Genomic DNA, 24,409 nt, shown 5'->3' with positions numbered 1-24,409 from the left:
TTTTTTTTTCACCAAAATTTTATTCTAATAAGAGCCCCCAATTTCTAAATTTTGAGAACTTTCTGAGCGCTTATTACATCGAATACGGTATGTATTTTTTCAAAGATAAATGTATTAATTTTGAAGAAGTATCAAAATGTAAATATTATTGTTAAGATAAGAGCACTGAACATTTGTTGTATTCATCAGAATAAAGATAATCGTTGATTAGATATCATACATATACATGTAGATACATATTCCACCTGAAATAGTCAGATTTTAATTATTCAATTTCAACAGTGATGCAACTGGCACTTAGCTCAGTAGCCCAAGTTAGTCAAATGTTAAAAGCTGCTCCAAGGGATTGTAGAATTTAGGGGATGTTCTTGTACAATATCATGATGCAGTTAGTAAATGTGTCAGGTTTGCATCCCGGCATTTAGCTAGACTTTCTCAGAGGCAGATATTCGGCTCTGAGTCTCCAGCAAATGTTGGGGCGGTCGGGTAGCCTAGTGGTTAAAGAGTTCACTCGTCACGCTGAAGACACTTGTTCGATTTCCGACTTAGGTACATTGTGTGAAGCCCATTTCTGGTGTCTCCCGCTGGATATTGCTAAAAGCGGTTTAAAACCATACTCACTCACTCACTCACTCACTCACTCACTCGATCCAAGATCACTCGATCACTCCAGCAAATGTCTGTCAAAATTCCCAATTTGAGTTGAAAACTCCCCAATTCCTCAGAATTTTCAAAAATTGGAGCATTATAATATCAAATTTTGAACAAGATCATAATATCTTACCAATTTGCCTGCGAAGGGAGCTGAGTTTGAAATCCTAAATATATCCCTAGCATCCAGTGTAATGCTTAATCCAAGTAGTAAATTCAGTACTGGTTCATGGTATTGACAAGAGATTCGGATTTATTAAGTCAGAGGCCGGTTTGACAAATTCAATGTTAATTGCTCTTTGACCTTTAGCTGGCTACAATGCAAGGAAAGATAAGACGTTTCACAAACATGTAACCATCAGTTCTTTGTATTCAGACAGAATGATGAAAAAAGGTTCTTAAGCTCTGTACATGAGCTAGTTAGGTCTGAATAGAAAAAAAATAGTTGTCTATCACACAGACATGTTGACAGAGTCTTCAGTTCATCAGATAATTGTGTTATCAGAAAACCCATGATTGGTACCCTCACAATAATGGAGTGGACATAACTCAATTTCCGCTTGCAGTACGATTTGCGTTTAATTGTTATGACTGTGGTTGTAGTGGTAACATGAAATGTAGAAATCCACACATGCAGCGAGAAGGTTGATGTGATGGGGTAGTTGAGACAGTTGTAAAAGTATTGATCTACCGACATCAAAGCTGGCCACAGACCCATTGAAACAGGATCAAAATAGTCCTTGGTGTGTAGCTTTTTCAGCATCCCACTGCATACCGTAAAACCTCAGGCTTAGGTTATATTTTTACCAGCTAGGTCGATATATATGTCCTCGATGAGGATTCCTGTTGGTATTGGGCCATTTGTAACTTCAGGGTGGGGCACCCAAAAGATTACCCCCAAAACGACAGGTTGGCTTGGAGTCTGTATGATGTATCTTAGTGAGGTATCTATGTTAGAATATCTTGCAGCATGGTTTCTCAATGGGCTAGCACTCAAAAACCAATGTTAGTCCAGACTAGTACAAGCAGACACATGCACACACATCGCCATATAGGTACAATAATCTTGAATGTGACGGTAAACCCTATTTCACCTCGCCTATAGGGAAAGGGGCTCTTGGTCATCTTAGGTGTAGCTTGATATCTGAATTTACAGCCCTTAGACATGCGAGTAATTTGAGTTTGAATCCAAGATTCATCTTGGTTGTGGTCTGGACCAAACCTGTAGCGTGGGCTGCACCAAAGGTGTAATGTCGAGATGCTATTCACTTTGAAGGATTTGGAGACAGCAGGGACAGAAATATATCTGGCTTTACAGAAAGCTGAGAAAATATCTAGTCTCCAAACAACGTCCCAGTCCCCCTTGAAAATAAAATGGTTAGTCCCTTAACCTTTCGCCTACTGAATTGTTTTAGCATAAGGCACTGTAAAGAGGGTTGACGATTTCAAACAGTCGCTGCTTCATTAAACAAGGGATAGTTGAACAAATATTTTGCACATTTATTCCTGATAGAAAGCTACACATTACTATTTAGAAATATCCTGATATTTTCAATCATACCAAGCTTAAGACCAAAGTGAACATAAAATTTGTAAATGACAAAATTATAAAGACAATATTGGACTGCATGCCACTCAATGTGAAGTGCCAACAGTCAACAATGGCTGTTTCTGGTAGTCATGTGCTGAGAAATTTGGCTGATACTTTCTTAACTTGCGGTGTTTTCTTTTTCGGGTAAATAAACTACTGAAGGTTTTGATATTTTGCAAGCTGAGCATTTATGCATATCACACGTGACTTAAATGATACGCAAAGCCTTCTCATTAAACAGTTATTGCAAGTTTCATTTGGGGGTGACCTTTGACTATGCGCCTGTCGAAGTTCGCCTGTTGCATTGAGAGCTTTGCCAAAGACCATAGCAAAGAGGGGCGGTCGGGTACCCTAGTGGTTAAAGCGTTCACTCGTCACGCCGAAAACCCAGGGTTCGATTCCCGACTTGGGTACAATGTGTGAAGCCCATTTCTGGTGTCCCCCGCGTGATATTGGTGGAATATTGCTAAAAACGGTTTTAAACCATACTCACTCACTCACCCATAGCAAAGACTTTGGGTTTGATCCCCACCCATGTATGGAAAGAGGTAATGCTTAAAGAGATTAAACCTGGCAACATTATGTGATAAGCTGTGATGTAACTGAAATACAGTTCAAGGTGGCATTATTCCCAATTCACTCCCTCTTTCACAGCTAGGTAACATGTCTTCGGATGTCCCAGTTTAGAGTATGATGTTACTTAGGCTTCAGTAATTGATTATTTCTCTGTGTGATTCCCTGGAATCGGTAAAGAAAATCTGGAGAGACACTAGAGGTCAAATAGCTGATAGTCAGTTTTCATGACTGACTACGGTGGTCAGTTTTACAATGTCCATTTCCTGGTCAGCGATGTATGCAACTGCTGGCTGTACACAATCTTATCCCAGTCAGTCAAGCAAAACCTTGTTTATCGGTTGCCATGAGAAATGTATTCATCAGATGAGAGAGTTCCTGGTCAGATTGAATTCCCCCTCCCAGCAGACAATGATCTGCTGAATTAGTTGGCACCACAAAGGACTGTCCGACCACATGCAGAGCAAGTTTGATACGGCCTTATGTTGGGACATCCTAGTAGTAGGATGGGCTCTTTGTATGTGACAGTGGCTTATTGAAATTCGCGGTCTTGTTGGTAAAGATGGAGAAATATCAACTTCCTGTTTTCGATTTCTGACTCTGGTGATTAATCTCACATTATCTGTAATAATCCAATTGAATATGAACATCTAGAACTGTTGATATTGATATGATCAATGCCAAGGCAACCTGATGACTCTTAATATCCAGATTTGGGATTTATCACCTTAATAACTGTGTGAAGTGTAGGACATAGTGTTTTAGATGACACTGTCACCATAGTAACAGGGTTGGGCCACATGTGTTCTTTTGTAGATAATACAAATAAAGTTAAAATAAACAGATTTTTTGTATGAACTCCCTCAGAAGGTGAACATAAATGAAGAGTTTCACAGGTAACGATGTATTGTCTGTTACAGGTAACAATGTTGTGTTGTCTGTTACAAGTAACAATGATGTGTTGTCTGTTACAGGTAACAATGTTGTCTGTTACAGGTAACAATGATGTCTGTTATAGGTAACAATGTTGTGTTGACTGTTACATGTAACAATGATGTGTTGTCTGTTACAGGTAACAATGTTGTGTTGTTGTCTGTTATAGGTAACAATGATGTGTTGTCTGTTACGGGTAACAGTGAAGTGTTTGTTAGTTACAGGTAACAATGTGTATTTGTTACAGGTAACAATCAAATGTTCGTTAGTTACAAGACTCAATATATTCATTAATTATAGGCAACAATGATGTGTTTGTTAGTTAAAGGTAACATTGTGTTTGTTACAAATAACAACATATGTTCATTAGTTAAAGGTAACGATGTGTGTGTCTGTTACAGGTCACCTTGACTTGTTGTCTGTAGAGATAATGGAATCTTGTTAGTTACAGATGACAATGGTTTTGTTAGTTACAGGTAACAATGATGTGTTAGTTACAGGTAACAATGTGTTTGTTTGTTACAGGTAACAATGATGTGTTTGTCACCATACAGCTGGGAAAGGAGAAGTATCAGACATCCACCATCAAGAACGCTCACAACCCAGAGTGGTTCGAGGAATGTGATCTGTAAGTCAGACTGTTACGTTTTGCTTCTCTCTAATTCCAGAACTTATTTCATAAAAATATGGGGCGGTCGGGTAGCCTAGTGGTTAAAGCGTTCGCTCGTCACGCCGAAGACCCGGGTTCGATTCCCAACATGGGTACAATGTGTGAAGCCCATTTCTGGTGTCCCCTGCCGTGATATTGCGGAATATTGCTAAAAGCGGCGTAAAACCATACTCACTCACTCACTCATGAAAATATACAAACCCATAAAAATTATTGGGCATTTTCAAAAAAGTATTCATTGTTCCATTGTTTATAATTTCCATCAATGTTTTTTAAGCTAATTGATTTGTATCCACCTGCATCTTGTCTGTTTGGTCCAGAATATCTGTGAATCAAATCCAAATTGTAACTGACTGTACAGTTAACGATGCAGGAGGAGGTGAGGCCAGTATTGGATGTAAACATGTACATGTATTGCTTTCATCTGGCAGTCCCATCCCGCACATGCACTCTGAGATTGAGGTGAACATCTACCACCGAGGGGTCCTGTCTGATGACTTCCTGGGGTACGCCTCCATCCCCATGTGGGACCACAAGGTCGGAGAGAGGCCCAAGAGTCAGTAAGTAGGGGTCACTATTGGGGGAGGGGCATATACGATGGAGGGGATCTGTCTGATGACTTCCTGGGGTACGCCTCCATCCCCATGTGGGACCACAAGGTCGGAGAGAGGCCCAAGAGTCAGTAAGTAGGGGTCACTATTGGGGGAGGGGCATATACGATGGAGGGGATGTGTCTGATGACCTCCTGGGATACGCCTCCATCCCCATGTGGGACCACAAGGTCGGAGAGAGGCCCAAGAGTCAGTAAGTAGGGGTCACTATTGGGGGAGGGGCATATACGATGGAGGGGTCGTCTGATGACTTCCTGGGGTACGCCTCCATCCCCATGTGGGACCACAAGGTCGGAGAGAGGCCCAAGAGTCAGTAAGTATAGGGGCCACTATTGGGGGAGGGGCATATACGATAGAGGGGATCTGTCTGATGACTTCCTGGGGTACGCCTCCATCCCTTTGTGGGACCACAAGGTGGGAGAGAGGCCCCAGAGTCAGTAAGTAGGGGTCACTATTGGGGGAAGGGCATATACGATAGAGGGGTTCTGTCTGATGACTTCCTGTGATACGCCTCCATCCCCATGTGGGACCACAAGGTTGGAGAGAGGCCCAAGAGTCTGTAAGTAGGGGTCACTTTAGGGAGGGCACATTCCATATTTTGTGGAGGCAAGTATTTATCTAGAATTATTCAGAGACCGATATTCAGCCCCAATTGTCAGAATAAATTCCCAAATGGGAATGAAGAACTTCTCATGTCATATAACATAGTTAGATCTAGTGTGATGGCTTCGTGGAGGTGGCTTGTATTCCACATATATGACCATGATAGAGGACGAAGCTACATTTTGCATACTTGTATTGAATGCAATGTTACAATGCAATGTTAAGATACCTCTGAAAATAGGAAAATAAGAACATAAAAACTTTCCGATCTTGAACGAAATAAAAAAAATCCCAAATTGCCTGCCAAGCTTAGGGCACTTAGTAGAGAATCCTAGATAACGCCCTGGGGTGACAATGAAAGGGTCACTGGTGATATTCATATTAGAACTATCATATTATTGATTCTAGGTACTATTAGCTATAGATATATCTATCCCACATCTCCACAAATTAGTGACGGTGATGATTTGTAAATGACCTTAGGCAATGAGGTCCAATTGAGTCCATTTACATGTCATTAGTCTTGGTGTCATCCGGGGTAAATTGCAGGTCTGAGATTTGTCCTCCAATTTGTGGCTTACATCGCAGACCTTGCCAAATATTATATGAGAGAATATTACCCCTAGAGGCACGGATGGTGAAATTATTTTCAGTAATTCTCACTGAACATTGTCACAGCTGGTCCATTTTTTTATTGTTTGTGAAGAGACACATAGCAATGTGATGTCAAATAATTGAAGATGACATTGTCCATTGTTCATGATGTCCTGACGATTTTATGTGACGTCTGAAATGAAGGCATCAGCTCTGATGCACTGATAACCACCACTGTCCCAGAAAAACACAGTCATCAGCTATGACATTGTTTCTAGCGTGAAGTCATTCCGACCTTACGCCACAATAACATTCAAATGTCGTCAACAATGCCGTCCGAATGATGGAAAACTAACCTGGTGCTCAAGAAGTGATATTAATGCACTAGTGCACATTCGATTTTTATGAACTCGGTTATGTCTAACCCTATGGGTAATAAAAAAATAACATACTTGCAAATCAGAAGTATGGAATAAAAGTCCAAGGATTGGAACTTACATGATCATTTCACTTTGAACAGATAATCCGTCTTACTTCATTGCATGTAGGTTATTTTCTAATACTTTCACTCAAATGATTACTATTCTTGGAGATACCGTAAGGCAATAGTCTTTACGATTGGTGTATGTCAATCTGTCCGAAGGGGCGGTCGGGTAGCCTTGTGGTTACAGCATTTGCTTATCACGCTGAAGACCCGGGTCTGTTTACCAACATGGGTACAATGTGTGAAGCCCATTTCTGGTGTCCGCTGCCATGATATTGCTGGAATAAATATTTCAGAGCAGGTTCAAAAGGAAAAGCTAACTGTAGACACATGTTCGTAGGGGCTATTTTTAACAGTAAACTTGAAATGCTAATTACGGCATATATATTTGACTGACAAACAGTTAGTATATAATTTATTTCAGCAAGTGTATCTTGTATCGATACAGAAAAAATGTATCGTGTATTGCATTGTCACAAAACTATTGTTGAATCATTTCTCCCCAAGTTATTTTGACCAGTTGTTCGTGACTAAACTCTGTGCAGGTGTGTTCTAAAGGGCTGTAGTCTCCCATCTCCCCTGAGAGGCAGCACTAGTTGTTGCACACATTAACTATTAAGTACATGCAGCACTTGTCAAGTGAATGTCTAAATGTATCATTACTGTAAAGTGCTGATGTTATCAATACCCTTTGTATAAGTAATGTCACTATCTCAATAATCTCCCTTTGGGGATTCTGGATAAGAATTGGTCCCGAGCAATCTATGCTGGTTGTAGGAAGTCACTTAATGGATCGTGTGGTCAGACTCGGTGACTGTGTTGATATGTGTCATGGTGCCCTAAAAACTGATGAAGAAGTAAGTATATACTCCGATACATTGTGTTCCTCATGATAAAGAAGTTGACTCCATAAATTCTCTTCCTTATGTGTATCACTTCTAAATGCCTTTCAAAGACTTAACATTGATTTTTCTGGTCTAGACTTGATTATTTACAAGCGACCATCAAATAGCTGGAATATTGCTGAGACGTTGATGTGTTAAACAACAAATAAACGAGAGAAGAAACACTTTAATAATAAATCGGCCAATCTGGTCTGAAAAACAAGTGTTGTCTTTACAACATATAATTAATTCATCACCAGCTGAAAGACTTGAATGGGAGGCAATTGGATGATTAATCTTCCTGATAGGATTCTTAAAACAAGACCATCTATGAATTATTGATAAGAACTTTTTCTGTCTTTTGAAGTAATTGTAGAACTTCAATACCAGAATAGCCTAATTAGTGGCGTAATTGATAGCTTTTATGCGGAGTGCTTGTCAACATTCTCGTGTTGTTTTAATGGGAAATATATGTCAGAACTAAAAGTTGTTAACAAAGAGTATAATTGATATGCTAAAATTTGAATGAGGTTTGTATCGTGCCTTTGTTTCGAGCTGGTTGTTTAAAGCAGTTTATGGGATCTGAAACGTTCAAGGTCAGACTTGCACTGAAAAGTGTCCTCTAAGCGGACATGAATTAAAGTTGTAGTGAGCTTTGTTACGATACCTAGTCTTCCGTAAGTTCATCTGTTAGGTGGGGCACAGTTGTCAGAGGGGCCGCAATTCGCTATGCAGAGTTGCGTCCCTTGGGCATGCAATAAACCTTTGATCGTTGGTTTGAATCCCGGTTCACCCCAGTTATGTTTCTCGGTTGTCTGCACCATGCCCATGCTCATGATTTTCACCAAAGTGGAAAACGTCTGAGACCTGCATCACTTCAGGCTTTCCTCCCACATTAAGCTGACACGCCACGATATAACTGCAATACTGTTAAAAGTAGTATTAAATCCAGCTCGCTCGCTCACTCACTCACTCACTCACTCACTCACTCACTCACTCACTCACTCACTCACTCACACTCACTCACTCACTCACTCACTCACTCACTCACTCACTCACTCACTCACTCACTCAGGCCTAGGAAAAGGACACTTTGCATGAATGATCCGAGAAATTACTCACAGAAATATGACCGAATCTACTACTGCAGCCATATTGATGTGGTGGTGACAAGTCACATGTGAACTGCGCCCTGGACAAGTCACTTCTGTCTGGCGCTCGGCTTTAAGGGACTTAAACAAGGACTGGTCAGCTCGGAGTCAGTATACTGTGTCTGAGTGTGGTATTCTTGTTAAACTGCTGCATGGTATCTCAGTGGGCTAGCACTATGAATCGGCATCAGTCCCGTCTAGTACAAGCAGCCACACACACACGTACATGCACGTCGCTACAAAAGTGAAATAATCTTGGACGTGACGTTAAACCCCATTTCACCTCACCTCACTCTGTGACTCGGGTATTACCAGGCTAAGTGCACCCCCTCCTTTTCAAATTTCGGATTTGTCTATGTCCACTTTTGATAAAGACATTTTTATCTTTCCATAATACACAAAACTGTTTGTCATATGTCATCGGTATATATAAATAGAATGACATATCTATTCATCCCCATCCACAGTTGAGTAGTATATATAATGTTCAGCAACACAGTCCTTTCTCCTGGCTCTCTGATCATTGTGACAGGCTTTTGTGATGACTCTATATTTAGCTGATACCTGTGTTGGAAATGCCCTTTTGTGTGATGACTGGTTTATGTGCATAGTCTTTAGTAAATGAATGTTATGTTTTGATTAAATACTGAACCAATGTTTATTGTGTCCTGCAGATGGGTGACGTTGAAGAACAAGCCATCTAAGGGTCAGGACAACAAGTTGCGAGGGGAACTAGAGGTCAAGCTGACCTTTCACGTGGAGAGTCGGACGACCACGGGACCAGGACTTAAGAAACGGTCGTCTTCAATACGGAACCTGGCCAATGCCGTGGGTGAGAGACTTTGTGGTTAATACGGACCCCTGGATAGTGCTTACACAATAGGGCTGGGACGGGTATCTCGGGTACTCGGGTCGGGTGGGTACTGAGTAGGACCCGGGTACCCACAGGACTACCCAGACCCGTGGTTTGTCATGTGATATATTGTTTAATGACAAAAAGCATCTAGAACTCTATGGTTACACTACAAGTCACAAATGTTCGCATTCCTTCTGACTTTTCATATCTTTGAATAAATACATAACTTGAGTCAGCTTTAGTGTATGCATGACCAGATTGTTTAATACATGTATCTAGATACGTTTTGCCAGTGCTATGGTAAAAAAAATCCTAATCGGACATTTGTACCTATCTCTTGAGACCTACAGCAGGTACCTGGGTAGGGTCGGGTATTAGGGGGCTGGGTACCCGGGTAGTAAGTTCGGACTCGCCCCAGCCCTATAACACATGTTTTGAGGAAGATGCATTTCCAGCTTTTCAGTTTTTGAAATTACTCTTTGCATGCAGTCATCCTCCAATACGAGATGAAACATCAGACAACCACAGACAGCTGGAGACACTGTGACTCCTCATTTGTTCATAGTTTATAATTAGTTGTTCTCACAATGTCTCTTAAGTCTAAAGTCAAGGGGCACAGAAAAGTCCATTTGGTTACAAATCATAAGAGATTTTTAAAACATATATACCAATATCTTTCTTAATCACATACCCTAGGTAAGTGTACATCGTTTCATTGAACGTGATTTTTTTAATAAGGATTCAATTGCAAATCCAAAAATCCACTTAAACCAAGATGGTGGCCTCCATGAAACAGCTTCAGGTTTTCGTTTCGATCTCTTTCGATGAAAGAAAGTGTACATACTTTGATAAAACTTCACCTACACATGCCTGAACATTTGACACTATATGACGACCTCTTGCATGGAATACAATCATTCTTAATACTGTGACGTCTCAGGAACCTAAAAATGACCCAATTCTAGACCCAAAACATTTATTCTCATTAGCATTTAAATGACATTTTTCACTGAGATTGGAATTGGCTCTTTTAAGAACAATATTACGGTTAATGATGCTTCAAACACTGATGATGATGATTGAAATGATGATGATGATGATGATGATATTTCAGGTGACAAGTTAGGTCTGTCAAGAAGCAGATCTTTTCGAGAAAACAGAAAAGACCCAGAAGGAAGCAAATCTGATCGTCGTCAATGGCGACCAGGAACCGATCCCCTTTTTGAGGAAAATAAGGAGGTGAAAGGTCTTACTTAGCAATTATTGCATCACAACGACTTAATCAATTGACACTTGACTAAACTAATAACAATATAGTGTCAGTTGACTAAAATAATAATCTGCATGCAACAATTAAGACTGCTGTATTCCGTAACATTTGTTGCAGAAAATGTTGCATTTGTTATTTCCTTGATGCATTTTGTACAAACAGGTATGCTCTACATATGCACAGAAATGCTTGTCTCATGGCATTACTGCAGTATATGGATGGGAAATTAATATTGGGAATGTTTGTTTTCTTTCAACAGAAAACCGGTGTCTCAAACATTTTGGAATTTTGTAGTTTTGGAATTTTTGTTGACCAAATCAAGGTCATTTCTTTAAGCAGTGGTTACAGTAATTACATTTCTTAATAACTGCCTTTTGGCAGTATGACATGATGGAAGAAAACAATTTGTTATTGGAAACGTGAAAGTATTACAAACAATATACTGAGCAATGCTTCATGTTCAATTGTTTCTGTGCATACCGTATATCATAAGTAGTCTACACACATGGTGGCTGTCTACAGTACCTGTCTTTCTCTGTCATATTCATGTACTTTTGACCTATATCTAATGTTGCAATACCTTCATGACTACTTTCATAAATGTATGTCATAATAAATATATTTTGTCATTTTAATTCAGTAAATCATAATGTAATTGTCATGTTTTAATTAATTTAAAGAATGCTTGATTCTATTTATGAATGATTAATTGACCACAAATAGTTTAATGTACATTAAATCTGTTATGATTATGATCAGTTAACAAGTGACATGAACAGTTGTCTGCCAAATATTACCAACTGGCCATGAAAGCCCACAACTCTCTGTGTTCCGTGATACATGGCGAAATCTCATGATTTTATTCTTGTACTAAAGTTATCATGAAGATCATTTTAACACTTTTGGAAATGTGTATCATTCCTTGATGGAAATAGTATAGAAATACATAAAGCCACATTTATAGCAAGAACCATTCCCTTCTTAATCTGTGGGGATTCTGGGTTAGTCCCTAGTAATGTATGTTAGTCACAAGAGGTGACCTAATGGACGGGTGAAACTCGGTGACAGCGTGAATGTAGCTGGAATATTGCTGACAGCGGTGAGAAACAAGTCAACAAACACTAAAACGTTTCCTTTTTTATCTTCTATTTATTTGTTTCTTGTTTATTGCCTCATAAGCAATATTCCAGCTATCATGATGGCTTTATCTTATTTGTGACTGTGCATTCATGAATCTACCTCTCAAAAACAACTACATCTTTAGAAGGAATATGTGATAATCAACATTATGTGTTGCCAACTAATTTATTACCCAATGTTACCATGGTTCTAGTGTCAGCTAGAGATGTGAGCGCTGCTGATGCTACACCATCTTCCCAAAGTTGTCTAGTTCGTTACTTGATTTTGATTGGATTATACATAGACTCGTTAGTCCAGCCAAAATGTAACTCCAGAATTCCATCCTAATTCGGCAAGGGTGGAAACTGTACTTTTACAGTCAGTTAACTCCCTTGCCTCAGGAAGATGATGCTACACTGAAATAACAGAAAACTGTGGATTTCATGGCTTGTTGACTTTGTGGCACATAGTGTAGTAATTGTATATTTACAACATTATATCATCCTTTAAAATGTACTAATATGTTTACATTCTCACTTTTGCACAGCCATACACTATACCAGATGTTTAAATTCAGTTAAGGAAAGATCTTTTCCTGTGTGTACAGTAACTGTGAGAAGTATTTGGACTGACAATAGCTATGACAAAGGGCAGAAAATTCATAATTACCTCCCCTTCATCATAAATGTCTATCTGCGTCTTTGTGATGGTGATATCAGTATGGCATGTAAATGTGAGATATGGTCCAGAAAATAACACTGATGATTTGAGACAGAATTAGAAATTTTAAACAGACTATTATATATAATCAACCAATTATGGCTGCCAATGACAATTTTGATAATAGTACCTCTGAATATTATGAATACACAATGCCTCACTCTGACTCAACCCAAAAAAATGTATGAGAATCTGTAAGTGTTATACCAAATATAACATTTGTTACATACGAATAGTATGTTTTGATTTAGTTGCTGATAAATGATAAAGGATAAAATAAAAAATGTAAAAATGGATCAATTATCTTATAGGAACAACAACAAAACATTTACTCCTTACAATTAAAAAACTATTTAGTATACATCTGTTAACATCCTGTTATTTTCTGGACATGTGTATGTTACCATGATAACCACCATCATGCTCTAGGTATCCCTCACTCACTCTATACATGTGACCACTGTCTAGGCCAACTCTGCGTACCTGCGTCGGACGTCTAGCTCGCACCCTAACCTTCGCCATGTCGGACAATCACCCAGCAATAATTTCCCAGCGCTCGATGTCGAGCGATCTAGCTGGACACCTAACGATCAGTCCGGGGTTGGTATATGCATAATTAACATTCTTGGATGCTGTTTCAGCCCTTGCAGTACTTGGTTTAATGTGGTGGCGGGTGGCATGTGTTCAGGGTTTTCTGTTTTTTGATGTCATTATCAGTGTTGTACTTCTATAAGTGAGTGATTTGTGTTCAAGTTATATCATGGCGTGTCAGCTTAATGTGGGAGGAAAGCCCAAAATGATGCAGGTCTCAGACACTATAACCACTTCGGTGAAACCCACAAGCACGGGTATGGTGCTAACAAACCTAGAAACATAATCAGGGAGAACCCGGATTCGTACCCATGGTCATAGCGTTCTGTTGTGCACAAGGGAAATAACTCCGCATAGTGAATTGCGGCGCCAATTGGGCCACCCATGTCCCACTTCATAAGTGGAAGGCTGACCCAAAATAATATAGTGATATATTAAAGGTAGACCATATATTGTCTTTTTGGAAGATATATGATATTATTACTTCATAGTTCTGATTTGGATTTGAAAACTTGGAAATTTAATTTGGCCAACTCTTTTGGTCAGGACATTTTTGGAAAATCACTGAAGTAAATCAATCCTTTGTTGCGCCATGCTTGTTGTGGTGCTGATCAGTAAAGATCAGCTGGTTACAGTATGTGGCTTGGCAGATTGTATGTCATGCTAGCACAGCAATCTGAACACATGCTCATGCTATCAACCACTGGTTTGCCTGGTCCAGGCTCAATGATTTCCTTGCCACTGACTGCAGGGTAAGTCAACATTCACTTGCTTTATAGAATTAGGAGACAATGATAAGAGTCTGAAAATTGTTCTGTGTTTCTACAACCATTCACTTCAGCATTGTGTGTATGATTTCATGCAGGTCTAAACTCTCTTCTCTCTATATTCTGCATGAGTAACATGTGCATGTATTGTATATCTCACCTATGTATTTAGCCTTATGTTTTCATGTGCAGTTGTTATCCTATCCTAACCAATATGGATGGGGACACTAATAGCATGAAACGGGGAAAACAATTATGAATGTATTTGTTGGTGATTGGTAATAACATTTTTTTCATGATTTATTTTGCAGTTTTTGAAGGCATGATCCTCTCTAGATATCAGATTTATTGTGTGGATGTTAGTTTATAGAGAAGATTTTATGTGTGCTTCACTCTCTCTCTCTGTGCACGGCCATTTTGAATGTTGTCATCTCTGTGGTGGTTATGTTGTAGTATTCCAGATCTTGTGTGTACTCCCTAGCACTCCATATTGTCATGAGCTGGTCAGTGGGGGTCAGCTGGTCGCCGTGTGTTACAAGGCTGGTTGACCCTGTGGGGATTCCTTATTAGAATAAGTCCCCTGAAACCTGTGCTGGTCGAAGAGGTGACTAAATTGATTGGGTGGCCAGACTCGGTGACTTGGTTGATAGTTTGTCTTCGTACCCGACCGTGCGGATTGTTGTTCACAATATCCATCACTGGATTGTCTGGTCCGGGCTCGATTATTTACAGGCTGCCATCATATTAACTGTAATGTTGCTGAGTGGCGTTAAACAAACAAACAAACAAACCAGGATGGTTGTATGTCCTCAATTCCCTGATGATGTCCGTTTTTGCTCATTACTGGATCATTCACAGATAATTTACAGGATGTTGTGATATAACTGGAATATTGTTGACCACAGCGTAAAACAACAATAATTCACATGCATTTATTTATGTAGTCTACAAAATATTTGCTGCCTTGAAGCAAGGGTCATGTAAATGTTGCAATTATATATGTATACGTTGATGATGATGATGATGATGATGATGATATCTGTGTACAGGAGTCGCTGTCTCGGAGCTACAGCATGTCGGCAGCCTACATCAAATCCATGTCCTTGGACCGTGGCAGCCGCAACATCAACAACAACCACACCCACTCCCAGGATTTTGTACAGGGTGAGGCAATTATCATGTCATGTGTTAGTCATGTATGTACATGTATAGCATATATGATGCTTAGGTTGTTTTGAACTGCATATGTATTGCATATACAAGGCATATACCCTTCATTATGCATACCGGTACATCATACAGATGAAATGTAATGTATATCATATGCTGTGTAAAACCCATATACATTTTCCAAATATGCATATACTGTATAACATGCGTATACCATATATATAAAATGCATGTGTACATACATCTTCCCGTGAAGATTCCAGGGTAGAACAGGTCTTCAGCAAACCATACTTGTCATAAAAAGCGACTATGCTTGTCATAAGAGGCAACAAACGGGATCAGGTGGTCAGGCTCGCTGACTTGGTTGATGCATGTCAGTGATCCCAATTATGTAAATCACTGGATTGTCTGGTCCAGACTTAATTAGAGATCGCCGTCATATGACTAGAATATCATCGTATCCCAATTGTGTAGATAGATGCTCATGATGTCAATCACTGGATTGTCTGGTCCAGACTTGATTATTTACAGACTGCGGTCATATAGCTGGAATATTGCTGAGTGTGGCGTTAGACAACAAACAAAGAAAACAAAGCATACATCATTAATAATACAAAACGGTTTGTATCCAGCAGGCATGAATAGTCAAGTCATGATGTAGTTGACTGTGTAGAGTTGCATCCCTTAGACAGGTTATGTGTGCCAGACTGTGGCTGTGGGTTCGAATCCATTATTCATCCAAACTATGGTTCTTGTGTGTCAGCTTACCTGTGCTTGTGAGTTCCACCAAAGAGGTAAAGGTCTAACTAGCAACATCGATCTGACATGTGATATAATTATTTTAACTGTTCAAAGCAAACCAAACTCACTCACTCACACTGTTGTAGCCACAGACACCCCACCGGCAGCTCTGTACTTGCCGGGAAACAGAAGAAGCTGTGTGGAGTTCTCCCACTACACTCTCCCACCACCTCCGTACAACCCACAGCAAGTGTCCCAGGACGATACAGCCATAATAATGCATGGCCCCATGCGTACCCTTGCCCCTCGAACACAGCTGGGTTCTACCTCCTCGTACGTGGAAGCCATCAAGAAACGCGAACGATCGTTGTACGAGAGTATTAAGGAACGAACTGAACCTGAGGAGTCGTCCTCGTCAGATGAGGTCGATGCTGGTTTGGCCCGAGCCAGACCACGGCGACTTTTTCTCCGGGACCTTAATCGGGAAAACGATGCGGATGTGGAGAGTATGAGTGAAGTGCCAGTGAAACAGGGGGTGATGCAGAACGGGACTGGGGAATCAGGGGAGACAACTTCGGGCCCTAGTGTAGGGAATACTGGAGATTCGGTTGCTGAAAATGGTCACAGAGATTCACGCCCGGAAGGGATGCCTAATGGGCATACACGGCAGGAATACGATCAGCACCATCCCTCTAATAGCAGGAAAGTTGTGTCGGTCAGAGATGACCTGTCCAAAACCGTGCAGTCTCTGAGGAGGGAGAATAGTCAGGGGGAGGTTGCCCTCAGAAAGAAGTCCAAGAAAGACAGGATCAGGAAACTCAATAAACAAGGTGAGGAAACATTATTGACAAGATTGAGGTGTTAGTGGCTCAGCCATCTAAGGCCATGCATTAGGACCCTGTGATCATTTGAATCCCACGTTTGCCCAGATTTTGTTCCTAAGTTTGTTCTCACCAAACCCTCATGGGTTTTCAGAAAAGTGGTAAACTTGCAGAAATATTTCTGAAAGGAATAAACACATTACTCACTCAATAAGGATAAAATTAGCACAAACTGTGTTGTTGTTTTATTATTACTGTTGTTGTTGTTGTTGTTGTTGTTGTTATTTAATTGTTATCAAGGTTGTGAAAGCATTCTCAACATGTAGGCCCTTTAAGAAGCCATTGAACATTTCTTTCGTTCAATAACTTGACTTCCATAGCTATATTGCCATGGTTATTAAGGAGTTTATTAGAATAATTTTCTACTGATAACAAAAAAGTGAAAACCTGAAAGCCTGGTGATCTTGTCAATTTGAAATAGGATTTTGGTCATAGGTATTCTTTTTATGTTTGTCATAGCCTGAGAAGAACAAATGTTTTACACCCAGGATTGAACTCTATCTTTGGTAGTTACAAAGACAATAGTCTAATCAATCAATCACATGTGTGTTCGTGTTCACCTCATCCTAAGTACTTTTCAAGATCAGACAACTCATGTGACCACCATGGTTTCATCAGTTAGTTTGTTAGTGTGTACTGCTTACAGGATCCAGTCTTCAGCAACCCATGCTTGTCCCCTGTGAATAGCCGGATTTAGAATTGATCTTCAGCAACCCCTGCTTGTCATAAGAGGCGATTAACGGCATCGGGTGGTCAGGCTCAGTGACTTGGTTGATGCATGTCATTGTATCCCTGTTGCGTAGATCACTGTAGATTGTCTGGTCCAGACGTGATTATTTACAGTCTGCCGTCGTCGTATAACTAGAATATTGATGAGTGTGGTGTTGAAAAACAAACAAGCAACAGTTTTGCTTACGAGTAACCAACATACATAATGAAGCTTATGGAGTTTGTTGTCACTGTGAGATCACCTTGGTCCCCATGTGAAGTTTGTGTATCTGTCCTGCAGGCCGGCGGTACACAGTGCAAGGCCTGGACTTCCGGCCCCCGGGGCTGTATGATGACAGCTTCTCCGACATGAGCGACTCCACCAAACACAACACCCCCAACATCGCCCACGAGGACCTCATGGCCATGTACAGAAACCTCACCAAAGACGTAAGCTGGCCATTTTCTTAAATGTTCTCACAAACAAGATGCTAGATTTTGTAGTTAACAAAAAGATATTCTCTTGACAAAAATCCCACGTCCCCTGCACTTGAAACCCAAATTCACCCTCGCACTCATTTTTTTAAGTCGGCTCATTTGTCGTTCATACAAGGTTGACATGTATCTCTTTTGTCACTTGTTTGTTTGTCATATATGACATGTAGTTGTTGGTCCTAAGAGGCGACCAAATGGATCGGGTTGTCAGACTAGGTGGCTTGGTTCAAAGTTCGCCTTGTACCCCAACAGCGTGGATCGTTGTTCACAATATCAATCACTGGTTTGTCAGGTCTCAGGATTATTATTTAATTATTTACAGACCACCGATATATAGCAGGAATATAACTTGAGTGCATCATTAAACAACAAACAAACACACAAATAAACAACCATGTGGTAATTGGTGCTGATGTTAGACTGCCATAGACTAGAACTGACTATGTTCAAGCAAACTGAATAACCTCCCTTGTGCATTGTCTCCCTTGTTTCAGGAACTTGTCCATATAGTCATCCAGAACAAAGCACAGATGATTCGTAAAGATCGCTACATCGGTGACCTTGAGAACTACATCGATGACCTTCTTGTCCGTGTGATGGAGACCCAGCCACGACTGTTACACCGAGCACGCCCACCCCGACGTTAACTGCCATGCTAACTGCCATATCAAACTAACACTGCTCTACCATACGATATCATGAACATAGTAATATGGGAAGAAGAATATCTGTGTTTTGACACAGAGTTTGTTGTGAATGTGAAGACACTAATACAGTTTACGGGATATAAATTTTATGTAAGACTTTTTTAAAATATCAAAAAGGATTGATGCATCAGCCAATGAGTTATGGTATAATCTGAGATGTGGAACACCAAGGTGAAAACAGTTCCATGATGAACCGGTGCTCTGCGATATTAATGTCTACTATATGATACACAATTTGCTTAACTCTGTATTGGTGCAAACAATTTCATAAATTGTTCCAGTTACCTGTAAAACGTTGCCAGGTTACCTTTATTCTGTTACGTCAAAATAAGAATGTTATTGTCATGGGTACTCCTAAATGGTGCATTGTAACACATATAGTGTCGTGAAAAATGTATTGCAATTCATCTACCCTGTTTGGGTGTATGTATTTTCATCACCATCTTCCCGAGACTAGTGCCTTAACTGACTATAAAAGTCCAGTTTCCACCCTTGCCGAACTTGGCTGGAAATTCCAGGCTCAATCATAGTGCCACCAGTGGCTATTACAAGTTTTGTCACTTCTGTGTCCCTCCTATTGACCAATCAGATTCCATCACTTGCATTGTATCAAACAAAATGGTGGCACCCTGTCCAGGCAATCTGTTGGATAATCAAGGTCTATATTGTGAAAAAAAGAGGCTTACCGTACGAAGTTTAAGATTAAAAACATGAATTGATTTGCAAAATATCTGTCATCTCCCAGCACTCAGTAAACATGCTTTGCAAATCCTGCAGTCGACCAAAATCTGCATGTTGAAATCCATGTTGTTCACGAACCGGATGTCTAGTTAATTTCGAAATTTTGATTGGTCTATGCATTGACCCGTTAGTCCAACCAAACTGTAACTCCAGAATTCCAGCCTAGTTCAGCAAGGGTGGAAACTGGACTATTACAGTCAGTTAATGCCCTTGCTTCAGGAAGATGTCTCATCACTGACTATTCAGAACATATGTACACAGAGGGCATGAAAACTAACCTCCAACTGTATTTTGTGTCAGTGATGCTCATGTGTCATTAGTCATTCCGTTACAAGAAAAAAATTCACATTACCTGAAAAAAAGAAAGAAGGTGTCATAATAATGACCAATGTGTTAGTGCTCCATTAGAAGTCTCCCTCACATCCACATGAGGATAGGATTGTTTAAAAGTTGGGTGTCCTGAGATCCTTTGCTGCTCTGGTGTTTTAACCAAGAGACCCTATGTTTTAACGTTTACTACTAGGGTGATGACAAGTGTCCCTCAATTTTGTCCTGGCGCATTTGTGTTGCGAATGAACCCTATGTGGATTCCAGATAAAAATTTGTCCCTAGAAACATTTGCTGGTGATTGACATCAGGACCTCTGTTTTAATATCAATCTTTGGTTTGTCTGTGTCCAGAGAAATAGATGGAAAATTAAGTTAATCTGTTGAATACCAAATAAGAATATCGACTGGCTCATCAGCTAGCCATGAACCAAGGGACAAGTGGATGAGTCAGTCAGGACCCGTTATTTCGAAGTACGTGTACAGGGAACATCCTGTAACCTGCTGTAAACCAGTGCTGAACAAGTGAACCCAATCTCGGGATTTACTTTCATAAACATTCCAAGAGAACAAATATCACTTTTTATGTTTTTATGTGTTTTTTCTCAACGACCACATCCCAGTAAGGAAGGAAGGCCAATGCTCACATTAAGTCAGACATTATATATATCATGCATGATACATATTTTTGTATATGTTTACGGTGTCCTGTGTTGTCCACAAGACCTAGGTCATTGTGGCCTCTACAGCCCTGAGTGTCGTGTGTTGTCAACAAGACCGAGGTCATTGTGGCCTCTACAGCCCTGAGTGTCGTGTGTTGTCAACAAGACCGAGGTCATTGTGGCCTCTACAGCCCTGAGTGTCGTGTGTTGTCAACAAGACCGAGGTCATTGTGGCCTCTACAGCCCTGAGTGTCCTGTGTTGTCAACAAGACTGAGGTCATTTTGGCCTCTACAGCCCTGAGTGTCCTGTGTTGTCAACAAGACCGAGGTCATTGTGACCTCTACAGCCCTGAGTGTCTTGTGTTGTCAACAAGACCGAGGTCATTGTGACCTCTACAGCCCTGAGTGTCGTGTGTTGGTCAGTGCTAACTAGTGTGTTACAGTCTCACCCTCAGACTCATGATTCAGCATTTTACATTACATGTGGATATGAATTGAATTTTATTCATCAAGCACTTTCTTTTTAATTGCATTTTTTAATTACTTTTTTTTAATTAGGTCGATACAAAGTCTTATGATTCTGTTTGTTTTGTTTGGCCAAAAGCACAATCTAAGGCCGTAGTTAACTTTTTTTTACCCCAACTTGATTCAAATAAACTGTTTTCTATAAAAAATCTAGGGGGGCAACTGCCCCCCCCCCCCCCCCCCCCCCCCCAGGCTGGCTATGGCACTGCAATGTAGTGTGATTACATTTTTATTCTTTTTTCTTTGTGTGTGTATGTGTTTTAGGGGAAGGGGGTGGCAAGATAGCATAATAGCTTTATATTACTATTGCACCTGGGGTTGGCACATTAGAGTTACATATTGAAAACAAGCCAGATCCTGTGGTCAAAATTTATTTATTTTATTATTATTAAATTGGTTTTGGAAAGAAACAAATCTGAAAAACAAGTAACTGCAAAAGAAGGCCTCAGTTATGAAATGAACTTTTGGATAATTGTTCACTGTTCGTAAGGAATATCCACACTCCATGGCAAATGGTGATGGTGAGAAAAGCACAGGAGCTTGCTGCATGTCGGGTGATGGAAAACTACAGTAAAGCTTGGTTATGTGGGTGTGTTGTCTGTACATCAGGGAAGGGAAAAACACATACCAAATAATACACCTGTGGTGCACAGTATGTCGAAACTTAGAAACCTAGCTGAAAGGGCAATGGAATTAAAGAGGGGTTATAGTCCAACTTACAGGCCTACAAGTAATCTGACAGTTACTGATGAACCCCCACAGAGACAGTGTTGCAGCCTCACACCTGCCACTAGAACTAATCACATTTTGCCATAGGACTGTGGTGTGGTTGCTAAATGTATGGATTGACTGATGTAATGGCTGGAGGTGGGATGCTCTGTCATAGCGGCCTGAGCTTTATATGTTTTGGCCAAGACAGAAAAATATTTTGTGACATGTAGTTTTATTACGACCAGGGTAACAATATATGTTGACGTCAAATAGACTAAATTAGGCCATGTTTTGGTTTTATGGAAGAGTGAAGCAAGTCTTTTTTATTTTTTTACCAAGATGTAGTTTGTTGGGGTAATAATTTCACATTCTCCCTGAGATTGATTCATAGATAGTTTAGAAGCTTCTACAGATGAAGGGGGCACAGGTAGGGCTAGCTATCTTAAGGCCTACAATTTGCTGTGCAGAGTTATGTCCCTTTGGTGTGCAAGAATCCTGTGATCAGGGGTTTCAGACCTATATTCACCTCGTTTATGATTATTGGCTTCTTAACACGGTCGGGTAGCCTGTTAGTTAAAGCGTTCACTCATCACGCCGAAGACCCGGGTTCGATTCCCGACATGGGTACAATGTATGAAGCTCATTTCTGGTGTCCCCGGCTGTGATATTGCTGGAATATTGTTAAAAGCGGCGTAAAACCATACTCACTTGCACCAATGCTGTAAATGGCCAAGACCATCTGTTTGAGGTTTACGCTCAAACTTTGTTGACACACCACGATATAACCCAGAGTTGGAGTATGTATTCCTGAATATGTTGAAGTACCTAAAATGTGCCTTCCAAAACAACAGATGTTTTTTTATCTGGTAAACAATCATGATGCATAATCAGGACTTTGACATTCCACATGTAAGTGTGCCTTCCGTGAACATTTATTTTGCAAATTGTCATTTTTTGTGTGGATTTATGTACAGATATTATTTTTGATTTATATTTTGTGGTCATTCGGCAAGAGCCAGTAACATCATACAAACCAAAGTCAGATATTTCTGTGAGCTATTTGAATGTCTGTGTATTGTGTTGCTGTAATGTCAAGGTCAAGGTCAAGGTCATGGACTATTGACCCATATAGATAGAAAATACTCAAGACTACCTTTTCATTTACTGGTTGTAAATAGTCATCAGTTTCAAATCACCCCATTTGTGAAAACTGTGTGATTTTCTTTCATTCATGGTGTCCAATGTGAATAGATATTTTTTGAGTGAAACAATGTGATTTCCTGTGAGGTTGATACAGCAACTGATATCTGTGTATTAGTCTTGCCATGTTTATAAGTTTGATAGACAAGGAATATCTGATCTCACAACATCATAATGAGTGCCATATAGATGTTTAGATAGAACACCGGTTTTGATAATTTGTTCTTTATTTCGTAGTCCATACTCTCTACAATTGTAAAGGAATAGTCACTTATTACGTACTGGTATTCAAAAGCTCCTGTTCTTAATCCCAATGTATGAGATAAGCTAGTCCTATTTATAGCAATACGTATGGAGGTACCTACGCATAATATACAGATATTTGCTGGAGAAAATTCCATGATCCTTTTTCATTAAGAACCAGTGTTAAGTATACCTTTATACAGTAAGTAATGTATATTTTGGACAGGCTCGATGTGTAACATATGCATTTGAGATTTTTAATGATCTGATTTTTTAATTTGTATGTTTTGACTTGTTTCTGCTTTTACTTATTTATTCGTCCTCTGTGCAATCTATCACTTGTTTATACGACACGTTCTCTGTATATATTAGTGCAGGTCCATACAAGTTGACACAGCCCTCTTCGTTGTATGTGTGATATATTAGTGCAGGTCCATACAAGTTGACACAGCCCTCTTCGTTGTATGTGTGATATATTAGTGCAGGTCTACACAAGTGCTTCACAACAGACCTGGTCAATCAATAGAGCTGCAGTTATCTTTTAATGGTTGTGTTATTATTTGTGAAGATGGAAATTGTCAGCTTCCAGTTTCATATTAAGGGGTCCTTGAAGACAGTGTTTCTACCCATGATGCAGTGTTCAACATGGTTACTGTTTCTTATGTTCATTAATAACAAGTAATGATATTTCTTATATATATTAGGGCTAAGTCTTATATATTAGGGCTGAGGCAAGTCCAAATTTACTACCCAGGGACCCGACCCCCTCTTACCCTACCCTACCCTACCCTACCCTACCCTACCCTACCCTACCCTACCCTACCCTACCCTACCCGAGTACCCACTGTAGGTCTCAAGAGTTGGACTCAAAATGTCCAATTGGGAATTGTTTTACCGGAGCCCTGGCAAAAACAATTTAGGTATGCGTATAAAACAATCTGGTCATGCATACACTGAAGATGACTGAAGCTTTATCTTTATTGAAACATATAAAAGGAATGCGTGCAAAGTCAGAAAGAAATGCGAACATTACCATCTTGTAGTGTAACCTTGGAGTTTTATTGTTATTGTCATTAAACAATATGTATCATGTGACTATAACAGTACCTGAATTACCTGTCCCAGCCCTACATTATATGTATTAACCTCTGTCATCATGAGGTTAAAGGCGGTCAGGTAGCCTAGTGGTTAAAGCGTCACGCCAAAGACCCCGGTTCGATTCCCGAAATGG

At 40.0% G+C, this 24,409-nt stretch overlaps 1 protein-coding gene across 5 annotated transcripts in view; it reads left to right on the top strand.

The window, feature by feature from the left end:
- Positions 1-24,009, top strand: part of LOC124142879 (rab11 family-interacting protein 1-like) — a 64,260-nt gene extending 40,251 nt beyond the window's left edge. The window contains exons 4-13 of one of the 5 annotated variants that reach the window (XR_007218703.1): positions 4,274-4,376; positions 4,850-4,978; positions 9,420-9,577; positions 10,716-10,840; positions 13,179-13,310; positions 15,118-15,232; positions 16,126-16,809; positions 17,870-18,018; positions 18,558-23,555; positions 23,610-24,009. Coding sequence is in view for 3 of the 5 variants with exons in the window: in XM_046511565.2 (XP_046367521.2) it covers positions 4,274-4,376; positions 4,850-4,978; positions 9,420-9,577; positions 10,716-10,840; positions 13,179-13,310; positions 15,118-15,232; positions 16,126-16,809; positions 17,870-18,018; positions 18,558-18,710 (1,748 nt within the window). In the remaining 2 variants the exon portion in view is untranslated. Of the gene's footprint in view, positions 1-4,273; positions 4,377-4,849; positions 4,979-5,506; positions 5,589-9,419; positions 9,578-10,715; positions 10,841-13,178; positions 13,311-15,117; positions 15,233-16,125; positions 16,810-17,869; positions 18,019-18,557 lie in introns of those variants that run through there. The other 4 variants (XR_007218704.1, XM_046511565.2, XM_046511566.2 and 1 more) reach the window with 4 other exon arrangements.
- The last annotated feature ends 400 nt before the right edge of the window (positions 24,010-24,409 follow it).

Source organism: Haliotis rufescens, unplaced genomic scaffold (genome assembly GCF_023055435.1).
Source record: "Haliotis rufescens isolate VD_foot unplaced genomic scaffold, xgHalRufe1.0.p SCAF_6, whole genome shotgun sequence".
In the NCBI taxonomy this organism is placed as follows: Eukaryota; Metazoa; Mollusca; class Gastropoda; order Lepetellida; family Haliotidae; genus Haliotis; species Haliotis rufescens.
The sequence above is the reverse complement of the archived record's forward strand: the minus strand, read 5'-3'. Positions and strand labels throughout refer to the sequence as shown.